The sequence below is a fragment of the Caenorhabditis briggsae genome, assembly GCF_000004555.2.
Source record: "Caenorhabditis briggsae complete genome, chrI, whole genome shotgun sequence".
In the NCBI taxonomy this organism is placed as follows: domain Eukaryota; kingdom Metazoa; phylum Nematoda; class Chromadorea; order Rhabditida; family Rhabditidae; genus Caenorhabditis; species Caenorhabditis briggsae.
In genome coordinates, this window is record NC_013489.2 from 11,267,232 (window position 1) to 11,288,005 (window position 20,774).

Below are 20,774 nucleotides of genomic sequence, written 5' to 3' on the forward strand. Positions count from 1 at the left end.
CTCTAAGTAATCTTCCGTCAAAAAACCGAAATTTCAGACAAAAAATTCGTAAAAATCGAAAAAAAATCTTTAAAAATAGCTGAAAAAACCTAAACAGGTTTAAAAATTTTGCAAGAAATCGAAGAAAAATGATTTTTTCGAAAAAAAAACCAGGAGTTTTGGCGGAAATTCAAAACAAATTCCAGAAGTTTTCTGAAATTTCTCGACTTTTGTGCTTTTCTCGGCGATTTTTTTCGCTAGCAAAAATTTTCAAAAATCAGTAAAAGTATCTTCAGATTACTGTAGTTTTCGTTGCGAGAACTTCCTTGCCCCTTTCTCAAAAACTTACCACAATTGCGGCGAAAAACCAGCCGAAAAATGGTTTAATGAGCTGCCAGAGCTCCCACATTGTCATCGACGCATTCTGATCTTTCGATCTCAAGTGATCGATTCTTTTACTGGAAATCCGAGGTGCACATGACACTTTTCTGAAGGTAACGGCCGCTAGACCCGTCCCGAAGCCACAAATCCGCCAGGTTCGAAGAATTGTCGAACGAGATATTGGTTTGTGAAGCCATCGCAATGTCTGATAGCTGAAAAAAACCATTTTGGACTAATTTAAAAGTTCCAATTGTGGCGTTTAATTGATATCAATTAATAGAAAAATCAAAACTTACGAATTTTTGCTATTTTGCACTATACTTTTGAATGGGATTTGTGATAGTTTTGATAGAATAGTCATTTTTTGAATAGGACTAAATAATCAATAAGTTCTTGTTATCAGTAAAGCATTGGCAAACTTTTTCACAGAAATCACTAATTTCAGAAAAAGTGAGAAGCGCGCCGCACGGTTGCGAAAACCCTGCGCGCACCTTGCGTTCTCTCGATTTCAGTTGTTTTTGTTGCATTCTTTCATTGTTTTTTGCTAATTCTCCGTGGAAATTGGTAAAAACGAATTGAATTTGTGAAAATTGATGAATTTAGGTCATTTGGTACCTAAAATTATTTTTAGAAGAGTATAAGTAGATTGTGAACTATTGCTCATTATTTTACTTGGAAAAAACCTTTTGAAAATCTAATTTTCTGCCGATTTGAGCTGTTCTTTTCGATTAATTTTTTTATTTTAGCTATGGACGATTCGGACGACGACTATGTCAAAAGTCAAGACGAAATTCTCACCTTCGTCGACACCGACGACTGTGCAATGTCCGCGGCCACTCAGGATTCTCAATTTGATTTGGATAATCAATTCAGTGTTCCCACTCAAAGTTCACAGGTAGAAACCCCTATTTTTACTTTAAAATCGCTACTTTTTTCTTTCAGACCACCGATTTGCTGCAAGGGACCGATGGTACCAGTGATTTGCCGTTCCATGACGTTGAAGACGAATCGGATAGTGAAAAATCGCTAACAGAAGATCAAGCGAAGTTGCCAGAGCATGCTTGTCGTTACTGCGGAATCTCGGATCCACTGTGCGTCGCAAAGTGTACAGTCTGCATGAAATGGTTCTGTAATTCCAACGATGGAACCCCAGGAGGTCATATTGTACATCATATGGTCAGAAGTCAACATAAAGAGGTAAGAAAATAATCAAAATCTCTATAAATTTCACTAATTCCAGGCCTACACCCACAAGGATTCTCCATGCGGTGATACTCAACTTGAATGTTATCGGTGTGCCTCGAAGAACGTCTTCAACCTCGGTTTCATTCCGGGAAAGAAGGATCAAGTGGTTGTGATAATCTGTCGTACACCATGTGCAAATCTGGCATTTCAAAACGACGATAACTGGTCGCCAGAAGACTGGAAATCGGTTATCGCTGAGAAACAGCTGCTTTCGTGGATTGTCAACGTGCCAAGCGAGGAGCAAGTAGCAAGAGCTAGGAAGATTACGTAAGTAGCTCAAAAATTAAATAGAGAAGTATATTTTTGGATTGTTGCAGAGCTCAGCAAGCAATACGTCTCGAAGAACTCTGGCGCGAGCATCCAGAAGCGACACTCGACGACCTGAACAGACCAGGACTCGATAGAGAGCCGGATCACGTCCAATTGAAGTACATGGACGCTCATCAGTACGCCAAGATTTTCCGTCCGCTTGTCGCCATTGAGGCAGAATACGATCGTCGGATGAAAGAATCAGCATCACAAGCAGTGGGAACTGTTCGTTGGGAACACGGACTCCGGCAATCCGTTCTTGCCTTTTTCCATCTCCCACAATTCGCTGATGGGGTCATGAAACTCGCTAAAGGAGATGAATTGCGGTTGAAGCATAACCAAACAGTGGATGGTTCGGAATGGAGTAGGATTGGAAGTGTTATGAAGATTCCTGATAGTAAGTTTATTTTTTTTCCCTCGAGTTATATGTTCTTATTCGTACTCTTGAAATTTCAGACCACAGTGAAGAAGTTGGAATTGAGATTCGCGGCCAGGTTGATCGATCCGTTATGGAGAGTCGTATCATGTTCACTGTTGACGTCGTTTGGAACGCTACCACCTTCCATCGTCAGTACAATGCTCTGGATGCTCTTGTCAACGACCAGAAGTCTGTATCTCCATACCTTTATCACAAGCTTCTCGGAAAACCATTTGATGAAATGATGCTCAAGTTCGAGCTTCCTCGTCGTTTGTCTGCTCCAGGACTTCCGGATCTGAACAGCTCCCAATCGCAAGCTGTGAAGCAAGTGCTTACCCGGCCACTCAGTCTTATTCAAGGACCACCAGGAACTGGAAAAACTGTCGTTTCTGCCACTATTGTCTATCATTTGGTACAGAAGACTGAGGGAAATGTGTTGGTTTGCTCGCCGAGTAACATTGCAGTTGACCATTTGGCTGAGAAGATTCACAAAACAGGACTTAAAGTTGTCAGATTGTGTGCGCGTTCTCGGGAACACTCTGAAACCACTGTGCCTCATTTGACGCTTCAACATCAATTGAAAGTATTGGGAGGACCGGAACTCAAGAAATTGATTCAGTTGAAGGAGGAAATCGGAGAGCTGGAATCGAAAGACGACCTGCGGTATCGTCAATTGAAACGTGTCAAAGAGCATGAACTTCTGGCAGCTGCTGACGTCATCTGCTGCACGTGCTCTTCAGCAGCCGACGCAAGATTGAGCAAAATCCGAACAAGAACTGTTTTAATCGACGAGAGTACACAAGCCACGGAGCCTGAAATCTTGGTTTCTATCGTGAGAGGAGTTCGTCAATTGGTTCTCGTCGGAGATCATTGTCAACTAGGACCAGTTGTCATTTGCAAAAAGGCAGCGATCGCTGGACTCAGCCAGTCTCTTTTCGAGCGGCTAGTACTTCTTGGCATCCGCCCATTCCGTCTTCAAGTTCAATATCGTATGCACCCAGTGCTCTCCGAGTTCCCAAGTAACGCCTTCTATGATGGAAGTCTTCAGAATGGTGTCACAGAGAATGAACGGCAAATGAAGGGCATCGACTGGAGTTGGCCGACGCCAAGCAAGCCAGCTTTCTTCTGGCATTGCAGTGGAGCTGAGGAACTTTCAGCTTCGGGAACCTCTTTCCTGAATAGAACTGAAGCTGCGAATGTGGAGAAGCTAGTGTCGAAATTGATCAAAGGAGGAGTTGAACCACGTCAAATCGGAGTCATCACACCTTACGAAGGTCAACGCAGTTTCATAGTCAACTACATGCAAACACAAGGAACGCTGAACTCGAAGCTCTATGAAGGTGTTGAAATCGCCAGTGTCGACGCATTCCAGGGACGTGAGAAGGACTACATTATTGTGACTTGTGTTCGATCCAATGATATACTCGGAATCGGCTTCCTTAGCGATCCTCGGCGTCTGAATGTGGCTATCACTCGTGCAAAATATGGAATCGTGGTTGTTGGAAATGCTAAAGTGCTCTCAAGACATGAGTTGTGGTATGAGCTGATCAATCATTATAAGAAGAAGGATATGTTGTATGAGGGACCAATTAGTGCATTGAAACCATTCACAATGACACTTCCAAAGCCAATTCAGAAGGCGAAGAACAATATTGCGGTGGGTGTTATCAGTTTTATCAGCTCTTCTGTCATATTAATTCCATTTTCAGGGAGCCAACAACCGCTTCGGCATCAAACGAATGCAATACACTTATAATGAGTACAAAGTTGTCGATCCATCGCAACCACGTCTTCCACCAACCTACGCGAATACGCAGAATCTTCTCAGCATGAGCAAATCGTCTAGAAATTTCAATCAGAATGTTCCGGTGCCGGCTTATATGATGGATCCATTGATTTATGCTGCAAGGGGACAGAAAGGTGAACACATTTTGAATTTTTTGGCTGTCAAGTTCGGATCTTCAGCTTTGAAAGTAAAAAAAAATAGCCTCGAAATCCTGATTTCTAGCTTCAAAATTTTGATTTTTTAGTTAAAAAATTTTAACTTACAGCTCTAAAATTCTATTTTTAGCTTTAAAATCCTGCTTTACAACTTTAAAATTCATCTTTTTCAACTGCAAAATTCTGATTTTTTAGCTTTAAAATCCTGATTTTTAGCTATGAAATGTTGTTTTTTGACCTGGTAAATCCTAATTTTAGCTTTAAAAGTCTGTACTTTGAATTTCTAAATTCTGTTTTTTCAGCTGTAGAATCCTAATTATTAGCGTCTAATTTCTGACATTCAACCTTGAAAGTCGATATTTCAGCTTTAAAATTTTGATTTTTATCTTCAAAATCATATTTTTTTGTTGTTCAAAAATTCTGGTTTTTAGTAGCTAAATCCTAATTTTGAGCTTTAAATTCCTCATTTTCAGTTTGGAAATTCTGATTTTTAGCTCTGAAATACTTATTTTCAGTTTCGAAATCATCCTTTTCAACTTTAAAATTTCGATTATTTAGTTTTGAAATCCTGATTTTTTGTTTTGAAATTCTGATTTTTAGCTCTGAAATTTTGATTTTAAGTTTTAAGTTTCGTATTTTTACCTTCGAAATCCTGATTTTTAGCTTCAAAATCTTAGTTTTTAGCTTCAGCCTTCAGATTTTCAGATTTAATATCCTCAATTATAATTTAAGATCGTCGTCGTGAGCAACGCCGTCAACAAGCCGAAGCAATGGATTTCTCCCAAGACATGTCCCAATCGCAAGCGAACTACGGCCCAGGAGCCTCCCAATCGCAGTCTCAATCCCAGTACATGGACGGCTCCTCGCTATCCGCATGGTCGCAATCTCAAACCAGACCACGTCGAGGATACCAAGGATCCACTCAGCAGATGTCTCAAGATATGGACGATATGGAGCAGAAGATGTCCGATTTGCTGATGTCGCAAGACTGTTGAGGGGTGTGCGTTGTGTTCCTTGTGTCACCAGTCATCGTCTGGACTCATAAGGATACTCGAAGATGCAACCTTGACTTGATGAGAATCAACCCCGGATTGCTTTACTGGATTTTTGCAAGAGATTTGTCCCTCGCCACATTTTTCTTGTTTCCAAATCATCCTTTAATGTTACTCTGTTTTTCTTTTTCAATAATTAAAGTCCCCAAAAAATCTGAAATCCTCCCCCAAAAAAATTTGCGATCCTGCGTACATATCTCAAGTATTAGTTCCATCTGCCTCCTGCATTCCTGTAGTTTCTGATAATCCCGTTGTATTTCTTTAATTTTTTTCTATATATCGATTCCCTTTTAATGGACCATATAAAGTCAATTTCTGATATTTTAGGTCCCATTTTTGTTCGATTACAGGTCACAAATACCTATATTATCTATACTTCGACCCTTTTTTTTCCAGACTTTTCCATTCAACGAATTTAGGGTTTATTCGCTTTGAATCTAAAGCGAAGAAGAACAAAAGATGGTCCACAGTAGCCGTCGCCGTAATTTCAACAACAAGAAGAAGGGACACGAGCCGAGAGAGAACAAATGGAGAGACGATCGAGATGCTCCGGGCAATCAGGGATATCGGGAGGTGCTGAAGGAGAACGAGAAATACTGGGAGTACTATAAACAGCAGAATGTGTTCCCGTTGGAGCAATTCGACGAATTCAAGGCGGCACTTCAGAGAGACTTGCCGGTTTCGTTTCGGTTCCAGGGGTGTCATAAGTGAGTAGACTCCCCACTCTGGGCGCAGAAGAACGGAAAGAATTTGAAAAAATTGAAAAAAAAACGATCTGAAACCGTCAAAAAACATTTTTTTTTGGAAATTTGCGACACAGGATTACTGTAGTTAGAGGTATCTCGAACAATTTAGGCTGAAAGAAGGAAGAATTTTTTTTCAGATTTTTGTTAATTTTTTCTCACTGAAAATGGAAAATTTCGAGAAAAAAATCTGAGGTTCTTTCGCCAATTTTCTCAGCTTTACAAAATTTTAAGACCTTCTTAGGTTTTTCAGCTATTTTTGTAAATTCTTTTTCGATTTTTCCAGTTTTTTGTTAAAAATTTGATGGAACGGTGTTTGATTACTGTAGATTACTGTAGATTACTACTGTAAAAAACTAATTTTTTATTGAAAACACAATTTGTACGAAAAACTACAAACTACAAGATTTTCTACAGTAATCTTCCGGCCAACAACATCATCCCGTCAAATTTAAGACAAAAAAACTGGAAAAATCGAAAAAGAATCTTTGAAAATAGCTGAAACCCCTAGAAAGGTCTAAAAATTTTGCAAAAAAAAAGCTGAGAAATTCCGGATAAAAACCTCGAATTTATCTCGAAAAATTTCAGTTTTTAGCGGGAGAAAAATCAGCGAAAATCTGAATAAAAACACTAAAAATTGATTTTTTCAGCGTTTTTTCCTATTTCTATGTGAATTTACACGATTTTCTGCACAGAATAAAGCAAAAAACCACCATACACCACTGTGAATGTATTTTAATCCTAAATTGTTCGAGATAGCTCAAATTACAGTAACTACAGTAGTCCTGCTACAAATTTCAGAAAATATTTTGAAAAATCTCGAATTTTCTATTATCGTTGACCGAGAGAGTGAACCTTGAGACGCAGACAGATAAACAAAAAATTTCTCTGCGTCTCCATCGTTTGCGTGTTGTTTCGTGTCGCCGCCTCGATATCCCTACCGTATTCAGACTGCAAAAAATACTCTCTAAGTGCCATTTTTTTGGACAACAATAATACTAGTTGAATGATCCCACCCGAAATGATATAATTTCCCAAACCCGCACTTTTCTGCAGAGATCGCGAACAACTGATCCATGAGATGGAAAATCGATTCTTCGGGAAAATCGTGGAAGCCGAAGACACCGCTGTCTGCGTCCCAAAAAGCCTTCCATGGTACAAAGAGGCCTATCAAACTCCGATGTCTCGAACCGCCGTCCGCAGTCACCCGATTCTCGCCCAACTTCATAATTTCCTTGTCACCGAGGCGGAACTCGGAAATCTCTCTCGCCAGGAAGCCGTCTCCATGATCCCACCACTTCTGTTGGCTCCAACTTCCGAGCACTACGTCCTGGACCTGTGTGCTGCTCCTGGAAGCAAGACCACTCAACTTCTGGAAATGATTCATGAGAATGATGAGAATCCAAAAGGAATGGTCATTGCGAATGATGTGGATATGAAGAGATGCTATATGCTCATCCATCATACTCTTAAGAGATTCAGAACTGCCGCTTGTGCTGTCACTTGTGAAGACGCTGCTCGCTTCCCACAAATCGCTGATAGCGATGGAGGACTCATACAGTTCGATAGGGTGCTTGCCGACGTCATCTGCTCCGGAGACGGAACCCTTCGGAAGAATCCCGAAATCTGGAAGAAGTGGACACCACAAGATGGTCTTGGTCTCCATAGAATGCAAATCGCAATCGCTAGAAAAGGAGCTCAACAGTTGAAAGTTGGAGGAAGAATGGTTTACTCGACGTGCTCGATGAATCCGATTGAAGATGAGGCTGTCGTCGCACAGCTTCTCAGAGACTCCAAAGGGTCGTTGAAACTTGTGGATACGTCGAAGATGCTCCCAGAGCTCAAGAGAGAAAATGGAGTCAATCAATGGAAGGTTTTCGATAGGGACATGAAATTGTACAACTCGTTGGAGGATGTCAGTGAGGAGAAGATGAAGAAGGTCATCGTTCCATCGTTGTTCCCACCTACCGAAGAAGAAGCCAAGGAGATGAATCTTCACTATTCGTGAGTTTTTTTATGTGAAATTTGGAGAATTTGTTCAGACTTTTTTTTGACTAGTTTTAGGCTAATTTAGGCTAGTTCAACTTCATGTTTCTAGTCCTATTTTAGACCTGTTAATCATCTTTTCAGATCATTCTTTGAGCAACCCTGGGCTCTATTCAGTGATGTTTCATACTTTTTTTAAAAGCTGAATTTGAGCTGTTCAGGCCGTTTTAGATTATCTAAGCTTGGATTTCGAACGGTTTTAGAGATATTAGGATGATTTTAGACGATTTCAGACCATTTCAACTTGATTTCTAACTGTTTCAAGCTAGTTTTGAGCTGAATTTCGATATTTATGTCATTTTAAGAGTTTTCTGGGAGAAAAATACCCTAACATTGGGAAAATTGGCTTAAATCAGTCTTTAAATGTTGTGATTTTCCAGAATTTTTGGATTCAAAAATTGTCATTTTACGACGATTTTGCTCCTAGAATTTGACCGAAAAACAACTAAAAAATCGCATATTGCTCAGAGATTTTGAGATTTTGAGCTAGATGTTGGCTCCAATTGGATTACTGTAGTTACTGCAGTTAGGACCAGAGATGTCCGGAATGACTTTTCAGGAACGGAATCGCGAATCCGGACAAATTATGAATTTCTTGAAATCCGGAATGTTTTGAAAACGGAATCCGGAAAACGAATTTCCAAATACGGAATCCGGAATTTTTTCGACATTTGGAATTTTGGAAAAGGATTACTGTAGTTAGGACCATCCCCGAAAATGTAGGAAACAGTGAAAAATAGGCGAGAAATATTTATCAGTGTTAATTGAATTTCATGATTCAGTGAGGCTGATTCTGATTCTCTGAATCTTCCTACTTCTTCAAATTCAACGACTTCACTTTGTCACTTTTCAATGGGTCTCCATCGACTACGGTAGATTCGCCGGCGTCCACACCGGCCGGTGGCGGCCCATTGATTCCAATGTCGTCTTGTTTGAAGAAGCGACCATCCGGATTCTCCCAATCGGCTGGTGGAACTGATGGCTGAAAACAATTAAGAAATTCGGCTGAAATTCTTGAAAAGTCAATACATCTGGATCCTTCTTCTCCCAATCGAATCTGGAGCGTGGCGTCTGTCCTTCGTTGAGCATCACTTGCCACAGAGCTTTGAAGATCAAACTGAAAATTTTCAGTCCGCCTGGCGCGCCTCCGGCGCATTACTTACTGATAATCAGGTCTATTATAGTAACTAAGCGTTTTCAAGTGTGGAATCACACCACCCATACACGTCGGCATGTTCAGCATCTGATCCTTTTCCGGCATCAGAATCTTCATCGCCTCCACCTCATCCCTCTTCTGTGATGTCTGCCAAGGCAGCCCTCCGTTGAGCTCAATGAGCACATAAAGAAGAGACCAGACATCGTCGACTCGTCCCTGCTCTTTTCGCAAGCAAACGTTTGGAGAGGTGTAGCGAAGTGTTCCACGGAATTCGGCACTGCCACGGGCTCGGCGAGCCGTCCATTTCTTTGTGGCCTCGCTCTGGAATTTTTGATTAAAAAAGGGTACCATCTCCTCCGAAAATTCTTACAAATTTGGCATACTGCCTAGCTAGACCAAAATCCAAAATATGAACGATTCTGGCTCTCTCCTTGTCTTCCTCATTCCCCAGCATAAAATTCTGTGGTTTGATATCTCGATGAACGAATCCACAGTCATGCATGTACTTGAGCGCATAAAGACACTGAATACCCACACGAGACCATGTACCACGAGAGAATCGTTCCTTGGGTCGTTTGCTCTTCAACGACTTCAAGTTCTCGCCAAGCAACGTCATGATCATGTAGCAGTAGTTTTTTCGTTTCGCCGATGCGAAAAGTTCTGGGACATGAGGCATCGCACCGTTCTTATTGAGCTTTTTGAGGATAAGCTGCTCCAATTTGATTGCTGATCCACCTTCCACTGCATTTGATTCCGCTTTTAGCGCCGCCCGTTTTCCATCGTTCCGCTTTACCAGATACACCTGACCAAAGCCACCTTCGTCTAACGTTTTTTCAATTGTCCATTGGCCGAAACTGCAAAAAAAATTTGACTACTGATAAAATGATAAAAAGGTCCCCTTACTGCTTGCCGGGCTTAAATCGAACCGCGTCCATCGGATCCTTTTCCTCATCTTTTTTATCGTTCTCGTTCGCCATTCTTTTTTCCAAATTTCGGCTACTTTTTTCTTTCCTCCTGTAATCTATCTTTTAATGGATTTTGAAGAAAATCCGAATTGTTCAAAAAATCACCTTTATGAGAGAGATAAATTATTCGAAACTGACTGTCAGTCTTGTAGAGTGAACTGGAAGCTACGAATCTTCTAGCTAAATAGCTAGGTAATTTGAATAGGGAGGTCAGGTGTGGGGGTTAGCGTGAAAATTTGATCTTTTTAAAATGACTACTGTAGCTACAGAAACCCAAATATCACAATTTTCCAGAATGCGCATCACTCCGCACGCTCAAGACACTGGAGGGTTCTTCGTCGCTTTGATTGAGAAAGTCGATGAGTCGAATTTCGACGGAAGTGCTGCCAACGGACCGGCATGGAAGAAGAAGAAAATGTTCAAAGATGAGCCATTCACATTTTTGAAGTTGGACGATGAGAGATGGCACGATATTCGGTGAGTTTTGTATTATTTGTTGACTCGGAAATGTCACCAAAACCAATATGACATGTTTTCAAGTATCTCTCATTCATATATAACTCTCCCATAACTTCGACATCTTTTTACAGTAACCACTACGGAGTCGACGAATCCTTCAAGTACCAAAACCTCTTCAGTCGTCGCCTCGAATCCAACGATGCGAACAGTCGTCAACTCTTCTATGCTAACGACGCCATCAAGAATTTCGTAAAAGAGAACATGGCAAAAGTCTCCATTCAAAACGCCGGAATGAAAATGTTCAGTAGAACAGAAGGCAAAGTGGAGAACACGAGATTCCGTCTGTCACAAGAGGGAATTCGGTATTTATTCAAATTCATGAATAAGCAGAAGGTCAAGATTGGAGCTGAGGACATGCTTCATATGCTGAAATCCGAGGAGAATTTGGTTCCCCTGGAGAAGTTGACATGCAAAGGAGACGTTAGGAAACAGCAGAATGGAACTGTTGTGGTTTATTGTGACGAGGATGAGCCAGTTTGTACTTGGGTTAGTTTTTGGTTTAAAACTAGCGTAAAAGCTGTATAAGAAGGGCTCCCAAACTTTCAACTTTGACCCAATTTATCTCGGTTTCTGTAAATGATATAAAACCTTGCCAATTGATAAATTGTTTATCATAATATCAGAAGATATCTTTTACAAGAATCTAGATAATTGAGCTCGAAGTTGGTAGTGTGAGTGTCCTTCTATTACAGGTTTTACGGTACCTCCGGAGGGCCCTTCTATTAGAGGGTCCTTCTATTTGTCCTGACATTTTTTTCCGAAAACTTTTATTGAAAAATTGAAGGAAATTTCGTTCAAAATGCATGAAAATCCATTAGTTTCGCCAGAACTAAGCAAGTTTTTTAGCAAAAACTCTCGGAATTTCCAGAATATTTATCACTGAAACGTGCGCAAATTTTGAAGAGGGCCCTTATATTTCAGGGGACCCTACTATTTTTTTCAAGACCTTCTCAAAGTGCCCTTCTAATACAATTTTACAATTAAAACTAATTTTCCAGGTCGGCTACCACACCATCGCCCCATACATCTCCAAAGAGGAACGTCTTCATCTTCTTCGAATGATGGGTGTGGATTGTGCAGAAATCGAGCTGTTGATGAAGAGCAAACGGAAGGAGAAGGCCGCCCAGGATCGTGAAGCTGCGTGGGCCAGGAAAGAAGAGGAGGCCAAGGCCAGTGGAGAACCATCGACGTCTTCTGATGCGGCTTATGCTGCTCAAGAAGCTCCAGAAGAGAATATACAGGAGATGAGCGAAGTTAAGGAGTAGTTATTCTATTGTTATTGTTTTTCGTTCTTTTTTTTAATTCAAAGTGAATCCTTTTTCCCCTGATATTTATATACCGTACTTCCTCTAATTAAAGCTCATTATCTCGATTCCTGATAAAGATATCAAATATCTTTCAACTGATAAAACATTCACCAGATAATCACCAATAATTTATCAGTTGACAAAATTTTGATATCTTTCACAGTATTCGAGATAATTGAGCTCAAAATTAAAGAAAATACAGTAATCTGTTACTCTGGATCATTTTCCTTCTTGAATTGTTGTTGTCTTGTTGGTTTTTTTTTCTAAATTTTGTCAGTTTTTTTTTCTCCGAATTTCAATAAATCACATATAATTTTTAATCCTCTTCCTCTCTCTTCCCCTTTTTTCTCACCAGTCCTAGCTAAAATGAGCCTCAGCTGTTAATTATACACAATTGGATATTTTCTTTGCTCATTTAACTCCTCCTTCCTTTCGAATTAAACCTTTTTAGATTAGAAACTACTTTCTAGTCTCCAAAAATGCACGCAGAACTGCTCGGATGTGGACAGACGGGAGAAGGACAGCTGGGTGCGAGGCTCTCGGAGCCAATGATACGAGTTCCAGAGAGAATTAGTCAGTAATTAAGATTCAATTCAAATTTTAGATTTTTCAAGTTTTCTGGAATTTCTGAAAATTTCCTCTTTTTATTTGAAAGTTTCTATCGAAATCACAGATTTTTCGAGAAATTTCTGCTTTTCATAAAATTTTGAAATTACAGAATTTTCGAATTTTTTTAGAATTTTTTTGAAATTTTAAAATTTTCAGAAAATTTCGAAAATTTCTGATTTTTTCCAAAATTTTCGATTTTTTCAATTTTTTGAAATTTTCAAGATTTTCAGAAAAAAACTCTGATTTTTTTGGATTTTTTGAAATTTCCAATTTTTCAATTTTCCTAAATATTTCAGCTTTTTTTTCAAAAAATTTCGATTTTGAGGAGTTAGAGATTTTCTGAAAATTAACAAAAATTGGCAAAATTCAAATTCAAAACTTAGAATCTACCAAAATTCCCCCATTTTCTTTCCAGTCGGTGCTCCAAATGATGCTGACGGCACTGCGGTTAAAGCTGTCGCCTGTGGAGAGCAACACACAATTTTCCTGACAAAAGACCGCAAAATGTGGAGTGTTGGAAGCAATGTCGACGGACAGCTGGGACGAGGAAAACGGAGTGAGGGCTCGTTTTCCATTTATCCCGTTTCGTTGACGAGTGGAGTTGGCATTGTACAGGTGAGAGACATCCGGACTTTTGGAAATACAGATAGACGCCCATCTTGAAAATAACAAGCAACCACCAGAATCAGGAAAGACCAACTATGTTTCCTCTAACCGACACCCACCCAAGCCGCCAACTTTGAGCTCAATTATCTCGATTCCTGTGAAAGTTGTAAAAAATTTGTCAACTGATAAAATATTGGTGATATTATGATGAACATTTTATCAGTTGACAAGTTTTTGATATCTTTCACAGGAACCGAGATAATCGAACTCAAAGTTGACGGCTGAGCCAAGTTATGGTCACCTGAAGCTTCTGTAGCTAGAGACGCAGAGAAACGAGACACGCTGCGTCTCTAGCCCAACTTCAAACGATCATAACCGAAAATGGCCGAGGAAATATAATTAGAATTTCAAATCAAAAATTCAAAATATTCCAAATTTTCAGCAAAAAAATCGAGAATCTCTGACCTAACTGACCTAAAAATCTCATTGCAGATCGCCGCCGGCCGAGCTCACAGTCTTGCAGTGGCCGATGATGGCCGAGTCTTCGCATGGGGCTCCAATGAACACGGACAACTGGGAATGGAGAACACAATCACTTGGCAAGAGATGCCAAAACGGATCAATCAACTCAACGAAGTGGTTCAAGTGGCTTCTGGATCCGATCATTGCATCGCATTGACTGAAGGTAAGCTGAGCGAGCTAGGCCAGATGCCAGCGTTTTTGAAAAAATTTGCACCAATTTTTATGAGTTTTGAGCCAAGTTTTCATGATTTTCAGTCTATTTTGCATGATTTAAGACCAGAATTTCCTGAAATTTCAGCCAATTTTCCATAATTTTTGATCTCAAAATTTCAAAAAGTCGAAAATTCGGAATTTCTAAATTTGGAAATTTCAAAAATTGAATATTCAAAAATCCAGAAATTCAAACATTCAGAGTTTCGGAAATTTCTTGGGTACTGTAAATATGACTATCCTACAGTATACCAAGTTAGCATTCTTGGTTACTGTAGGTAGAACATACAGTATACCAAGTTCAATAGGGAATCCTACAGACTTCTATCTGTCTGGAATCCTCTATCGTGATTTTGAAAATTTCAGTTTTTGGAAATCTTCCTAAAACACCCTGCATCTTTTTTTCTAAATTCCTATAGCTTAGTACACATTCTTGGTTACTGTAGATATAGCTACAGTATGCCTCGTCTACTGGGAGAGAGGTCTTTCTGATATTCGATATTGATAACATGCTCAGAAAATCAAAATCAGGTGGAAAATAATATTTATTGAACTTTCGGTTCTTAAATACTCCAAATATACAAATACTGGTTGAATTGAATCGAATCGAATTCACACCTTCTTAACGTCCTCCGACTGGATAAGCTCCTCCGGCTGGGGCGGCGTAGGCGGCTGGAGCTGGAGCAGCGTAGGCTGGTGGTGGTGGAGCTCCTCCTCCGCAAGCTGGGGCTGGTGGTGGAGCACACGCTGGTGGTGGTGGTGGGGCACCGCTGAAAAAATGAGAATTGAGAAATCCTAGAAGATCCTTCTAGAAGTGAGAACTCACCATCCACATCCACCACCTCCTCCGGCGGATGGGAACAAGAACGCCGATGAGGCGGCGATCATTGAGGTGAAGACGACGAAGAAACGCATATTGTTTGAATAAGGAAGAGTTGCTGAAACTGCTTGTCTTCTGATTCCAGATGATGTCTATTTATACTCTGAGGATCTTCAAATTGTCGTCTAATTGATCTCTCCGCCCACCTCCTCTTGGTACACTTTTCGGCAGGTAGATAGAGAGAGGGAGAGAGAGAGAGAGAAAGAGAGAATTTTCTACGCTAAGCTTTACGCTTCTTTACGCTTTTGATGACAGACCAAGTTTCACTTGGCGCGATTCAATGTTTCTGTGACGTCTTCTGATTCTTCTTCGGTTTTTCTTAACGTCGTCATGTCCGTCCGAAGAGTGCAATTCAGCATAGAATATTGTAATATAAGTAGTGTTCATTGCGGTTGGATGGTTTTTAGATTCGTTGATTTCTAAGGATGAATGGATCTGGTGACACGAAAAATGGATATGGGTTGGAATCAGGCTAATCTCATGAACCGAATCCTGAACTTTCTGAAGTTTTCTAGGTTGCTGGATCTAGGTTGTTACCGTATTTCTTCCGAATAAATCGTCAACTTTGAGCTCAATCATCTCGGTTCCTAAGTGAGATATCAACAATTGTAAACTGATAAAATATTGGTGATGCTCAGATAAACATTTTTTCAGTTGACAAATTTTCCATATCTCTTATGGGAACCGAGATAATTGAGCTCAAAGTGGACGGTTTGAGGGAACTTCTAATAGAGCGAATACGGTAGTTGGTATGGGAATCAGTTATAGAGAGTTTGCTATAATTTTATAACTTCTGGTCCGCCGACTGAATGTTCTGGAATCGAGATCTGCTGGAAGTTAGGAAGAATACAGTAGCCACCGAGCTACGCTACAGTATTCCAAAGCGCTACAGTATCATGGTTGATGGAAGCCTAAAGAATCACTCTGGAACAATCTCAAATTTGACTTTGGGTTTTGATTCAAATCAAGGCTGAAACGGTACCTACAGTATGATAGCTGTGTGAATGTTAATACGTTACATCCTACAGTATGATAGTTGTGTTATGATGTGCAATTCCCTTCTACAGTATACTTGTAAATTTAACCACACATACCGTAAAGCCTAGGCCCTCCAAACTAATGTTTGAGCTCAATTATCTCAATTCCCATGAAAGATATCAAAAATATGTCAACTGTTAAAATGTTGCTGATATTATGAAGAACATTTTATCAGTTGACAATTTTTTGATATCTTTGACATGAACCGAGATAAGTTGGCTCGCATTTAGGGGCCTTTCTATTGCAGGCTTTACGGTATCTAGTCTCCTGAAGTGTCTGTTAACAGCAGACTGCGTTACTGCATCTACCGTAATCTTCTTATAATCAAAACATGTCATTCTTGGATACTGTAGATATAGTTATCCTACAGTATACCCAGTTTACTGGGTGGTTTTTTAGTATTTTATATGCTTCGATATCTGGGGATCCCTTTTTTATCATTTCATGAATTTTCTGAATTTCAACGAAGCCATTAGAAATCGTGATAAGCTTGTTTCCACTTGTGATAATGAAACGTCTCAGTCCCCGGTTCTCTATCTGGTTCGAGTTTCCGGGATTCATTGGATGCTTGAAATGACTTATGGTGATAGTTGAACATCGTCTGGGTTACTGTATCTACCGTAGTCTTCTGATCACACTCATGGGTACTGTATATATCGCTATCCTTCAATATACCAAATTTACTGGAATCGGAATCTGACAGACCTCTGATTGTCTAGAATCCTGTATTGAAATTAGATTCTTGGGTTCTTATTCGGATATTTCCTTTGCCCGAAACTCAGAAAAAACAAAATCAGGTGGAAAATAATATTTATTGAACTTTCGGTTCTTAAATACTCCAAATATACAAATACTGGTTGAATTGAATCGAATCGAATTCACACCTTCTTAACGTCCTCCGACTGGATAAGCTCCTCCGGCTGGGGCGGCGTAGGCGGCTGGAGCTGGAGCAGCGTAGGCTGGTGGTGGTGGAGCTCCTCCTCCGCAAGCTGGGGCTGGTGGTGGAGCACACGCTGGTGGTGGTGGTGGGGCACCGCTGAAAAAATGAGAATTGAGAAATCCTAGAAGATCCTTCTAGAAGTGAGAACTCACCATCCACATCCACCACCTCCTCCGGCGGATGGGAACAAGAACGCCGATGAGGCGGCGATCATTGAGGTGAAGACGACGAAGAAACGCATATTGTTTGAATAAGGAAGAGTTGCTGAAACTGCTTGTCTTCTGATTCCAGATGATGTCTATTTATACCGATGGCTTCTTGATCTCTCCGCCCCCCTCTCTTTGGTCCAAAATCTCTAGACGGTTTTTGGACTGATTTTATTTTAATTTACACACATTCTGATTGACATAAATCATGCCTATTACGATAAATTCAATGCCATGGATTTTTTACGAAAGAAAAGGAACTGGATTCGATGGCGAAAGGGGCAAGTTCTCCTCATTTTTTTTCGAAAAAAAGAGAAGGAAGACGTCCTTGATTTGATCCACTTTGATTTAAGACAGAGAATGGAGAAGCACTTTCCTTCTGATTAGCCCGCCGAATTATTTATTTTTTGATAACAATTAATGAAAAGATCGGTTAATTTGTGGGAGATTTGGCGGCGGTATTTAGGAACAAAGATTGAAACAATGAGGACATGATAGAAAAGCAAGAGGGATTGATATGGTGATTACGTATTCAATCTGACTTTGCAAGGGGTTTTGGATTACTGTATTTTTTGGTACAAAAACTATAAGAGCTGTACAAGAACGACAGCTACCGTAACCTAGAAAAAAAAATTCGAATTTTCGAAACAGGAAAGTTGGTGGCCTAGAAAACTCTAAAGCTAGGCCACCTTGGTAAATGGTCTAGAAAACACACCAGATGAATATACTTTTCTAGGCCATTTACCATGATGGCCTAGGAAACTCAACTTGCGGAAGTTAGGCCACCTCGGCAAAGTACCTAAAAAAAGACATTAAGCGCATGTTACACTACTTCTAGGGCATTAACTATGGTAGCTTAGAAAACCCAATTTGCAAGAATTAGGCCACCATATCAAAATCGCATAAGAAGCTCACCGAGTGAGTATGGAGATATTTCTAAGTCATTTATCGTGATGGCCTATAAAAATCATGTTGAGAAAGTGTTTTCCGAGGTCATTTTAACATGGTGGTCTAACTTTTACAAGTTGAGTTTTCTAGGCCATTATGGTGGATGGTCTAGAAAAGAGCCAATATTCACTTTGTGTATTTTCTAGGTCATGCTATTTACCATGATGGCCTAGAAAATTCAACTTGCAAAAGTTAGGCCACCATTTCAATATTGCTCACTAAACATACCAAGTGAATATCAGATCATTTCTAGGTTATTTGTCACGGTGACCTAGAAAATTCATGTTGAGAAAGTTAGGCCACCTTGGGAAATGGTAAAGAAAATTCATCAGTTGCATGTTACACCATTTCTGAACCAACAACTTTGGTGGCCTAGAAAAATCATGCTGTTTTTCTCGTTTTTCTCGAAAAGCTAGCTTTATTTTCTTCCAGATGGTCGTGTGTACGTATGGGGAGAACAAGCCGATGGACGGTGCATTCATCATCCAGAACTCGTCGAACATCTCAATGCGATTCCAATCGTTCGCGTCGAAGCCGGAGCTCGACACTGTGTGGCCATTTCGGCGTCTGGAGCAGTCTTCACATGGGGTCAGAACAATTCCGGAGAGTTGGGAATGGACGATTTTAGGCGTAAGTTTTGGTAGGGTACCGTAATCCTACAGTAATTTTTTAAGTACCTATTTATAGCTACAATAACCCTATACCGTACCTCTTTATAGTATCCCCTTTTAATCATTCACAACTACAGTAACCCTATCTCTTTTTTTCAGCTCAAACCTCAGTTCACCATGTCACCCAAATGGATGGTTTGGGAGTTGTCGAAGCGGCGTGCGGTGACAATCACACAATTCTTCTGACCCATTGTGGACGGACCTTCTCGTTTGGTTCCGACGCTCTTGGACAGTGCGGATTCGGTAAAAAGTGAGTGGATTTCTGGGCCGGCCGAGGTCGACCGCGGAATTTAAAAATTTGGGTACAGTACTCCGGGTTCTCATGGGATAGGCGGGATTCCTAACGGCCTAGTCCTTTACAACTACAGTAACCCTGTACAGCAGCCGGCCCACGTCCGGTCTGCTGCGGTCGGATTCTAGAGAAAAGTTTGGAAAAAAATCAAAGGAAAACGGTTTATTCGATACTCATTGACACATTAATTTTACACACAAAAAAAACAGCACCCCGGACATTTTTTTAAATGATGATGATCTTTTTATCCCTGGCTTAGGCCTTCTGATTCATTCGACTTTTCGGGCGGTTCGTGTAGATGACGTGGTGGATTTTGGAGACGACTCCTTCCCCTTATTCACCGATCCCAATGGATCACAACTGTCCTCATCGAGTGCCTGTCGTTCGTGTCCGAAGAATCCGTCGGATTTCGCCATGGCCATCTGAAAATAGGTGTTGTTAAGGCTGTCGGAAATGAGGAACGGCCAAGACCGTGGCCGGCCGGCCTTAAGCCCAGCTAGGCAAAAAAAAGACACCTACAGTAAGATGAGTGTTATGGTACTCCAAGAAAGTGAGTCCTCCAACCAAGAAGGTCTTCAAGACAAGTGGAACCTTGACGTCTTGAACCAACAGATAGAAGAGCAAGTAGCAAACGGGAAGGTGTCTGAAATAGCCTGTTTATCGGTTTGTCCAGATTTCCTTGACTCAAGGATCTTGATCCAAGGATCTTGAGAATCATACCTGAACAAAAACAGACAAATCATGTTGGCATTGATAAGCAAATCAATCGATTTCGGCATGTTCTTGGATCCATAAAGCAACCGAACCATCGTTCTCAAATGCAGGAAAACAGTTTGAACCTCGACCAACAAGGCGATCATTGCTAGACCAAAAAGTCGTCCCGAGAAGAGAATAATCGAGAAAGCAGTGATAACGAGGGAGTGATGGATGAGATACTCTTTGGATGCTTCCAGCTCTCCGTGATAGTACATATCCAGCAAATCATAGCAAAAGTATCCCATCGAGAAGAGGAACACGTACTCGGCGTTGGCTTTGTGATAGTCATACGGCTCGCGAATGTAGTTGAAGTCAGAGAGAAGGCTGAAAATGGATTTTGAGATCTCTGGAACCCCTTGAAATCGTCCGTTTTGGTTTTTTTTTCTTAAAAACTGTAGAATTCAATTTCTAGGCCATTTTACGACCACCATAATAGACTAAACCATGCCACTTGCCATCAGAGACATCACACATTTCAATTTGTGCTCATCATTCCTCTAAACGTCACAAAATGCTTCTTGCCCCTCTTATCACCTTATCACAGTCAAAATGGCAACATGCCATGTCTCCAAAATTCTGGCATGGTTCCAGAAGTTTCTAATTCCTCATGACTTCAAAATTTGCTGGCCAAATTTATATCATTCTGAATGGCTCGTTGAGCTCTACATTTTGGTTTTTGAGCCAGTTGGAATTTTTGAGTTCAGAGAAAGTTACAGAGCCTGAAACGTTTAAACACATGGCATGTTGCGACTTGTTAGTGATACGAAATGAGCACAAATTGAAGTTCATAGACGACATACCGTAAAACCTCTAATAGAACGACACCCGGAGCGAGAGACTGGTTAGTTTTCATGTGATTTTTCACTCTCTTTTTTCATCTTTCTGTTCGTTTTCGAGGGGTTTGTGTGTTCCCACTTGAACGTTTGAATAGAACCACTTTGCTTTTTTCAATAGTTTTGTTTTCGAATTCCCAAGTTTTCGAGAGTTACAAAAATCCATGGAAAAATAATTTCTGGGTGATTTTAAAGGTTTATT

At 40.4% G+C, this 20,774-nt stretch overlaps 8 protein-coding genes across 8 annotated transcripts in view; 4 read left to right on the forward strand and 4 right to left on the reverse strand.

Annotated features, from left to right (window-relative positions):
- The window catches only part of Cbr-haf-6, a gene marked incomplete at both ends in the record, with an annotated part of 10,508 nt that extends 9,787 nt beyond the window's left edge, over positions 1–721 (reverse strand). The window contains 2 exons of the mRNA XM_045241255.1: positions 329–572; positions 657–721. Of these exons, the coding sequence (XP_045093778.1) occupies positions 329–572; positions 657–721 (309 nt within the window). The remainder of the gene's footprint in view (positions 1–328; positions 573–656) is intronic.
- A 387-nt stretch (positions 722–1,108) lies between these two features.
- On the forward strand, positions 1,109–5,268 carry Cbr-smg-2 (the record flags this gene model as incomplete). The annotated part of the gene is made up of 7 exons (XM_002640396.1): positions 1,109–1,255; positions 1,303–1,557; positions 1,601–1,872; positions 1,923–2,311; positions 2,371–3,989; positions 4,042–4,252; positions 5,006–5,268. The coding sequence occupies 7 exons, from the start codon at positions 1,109–1,111 to the stop codon at positions 5,266–5,268; spliced, it is 3,156 nt and encodes a 1,051-aa protein (XP_002640442.1).
- A 516-nt stretch (positions 5,269–5,784) lies between these two features.
- Positions 5,785–8,253, forward strand: CBG08493 (the record flags this gene model as incomplete). Its single annotated transcript, XM_002640395.1, has 3 exons — positions 5,785–6,032; positions 7,125–8,072; positions 8,199–8,253. 3 exons carry the CDS (start codon positions 5,785–5,787, stop codon positions 8,251–8,253), a joined length of 1,251 nt encoding a protein of 416 aa, XP_002640441.1.
- A 672-nt stretch (positions 8,254–8,925) lies between these two features.
- CBG08492 lies at positions 8,926–10,247 on the reverse strand (the record flags this gene model as incomplete). Its single annotated transcript, XM_002640394.1, has 5 exons — positions 8,926–9,096; positions 9,144–9,231; positions 9,278–9,591; positions 9,641–10,124; positions 10,174–10,247. The coding sequence occupies 5 exons, from the start codon at positions 10,245–10,247 to the stop codon at positions 8,926–8,928; spliced, it is 1,131 nt and encodes a 376-aa protein (XP_002640440.1).
- Positions 10,248–10,344: 97 nt separating this feature from the next.
- Positions 10,345–12,019, forward strand: CBG08491 (the record flags this gene model as incomplete). Its single annotated transcript, XM_002640393.2, has 4 exons — positions 10,345–10,388; positions 10,530–10,712; positions 10,826–11,240; positions 11,753–12,019. The coding sequence occupies 4 exons, from the start codon at positions 10,345–10,347 to the stop codon at positions 12,017–12,019; spliced, it is 909 nt and encodes a 302-aa protein (XP_002640439.2).
- A 521-nt stretch (positions 12,020–12,540) lies between these two features.
- Positions 12,541–20,774, forward strand: part of Cbr-herc-1 — a gene marked incomplete at both ends in the record, with an annotated part of 23,616 nt that continues 15,382 nt past the window's right edge. Inside the window, 5 exons of the mRNA XM_045241256.1 lie at positions 12,541–12,634; positions 13,086–13,285; positions 13,769–13,961; positions 18,453–18,650; positions 18,791–18,941. Of these exons, the coding sequence (XP_045100766.1) occupies positions 12,541–12,634; positions 13,086–13,285; positions 13,769–13,961; positions 18,453–18,650; positions 18,791–18,941 (836 nt within the window). The remainder of the gene's footprint in view (positions 12,635–13,085; positions 13,286–13,768; positions 13,962–18,452; positions 18,651–18,790; positions 18,942–20,774) is intronic.
- CBG08490 lies at positions 14,631–17,107 on the reverse strand (the record flags this gene model as incomplete). Its single annotated transcript, XM_002640392.1, has 2 exons — positions 14,631–14,778; positions 17,019–17,107. The coding sequence occupies 2 exons, from the start codon at positions 17,105–17,107 to the stop codon at positions 14,631–14,633; spliced, it is 237 nt and encodes a 78-aa protein (XP_002640438.1).
- CBG08489 overlaps positions 19,253–20,774 on the reverse strand; it is a gene marked incomplete at both ends in the record, with an annotated part of 2,698 nt that continues 1,176 nt past the window's right edge. The window contains 3 exons of the mRNA XM_002640391.1: positions 19,253–19,405; positions 19,503–19,626; positions 19,704–20,063. Of these exons, the coding sequence (XP_002640437.1) occupies positions 19,253–19,405; positions 19,503–19,626; positions 19,704–20,063 (637 nt within the window). The remainder of the gene's footprint in view (positions 19,406–19,502; positions 19,627–19,703; positions 20,064–20,774) is intronic.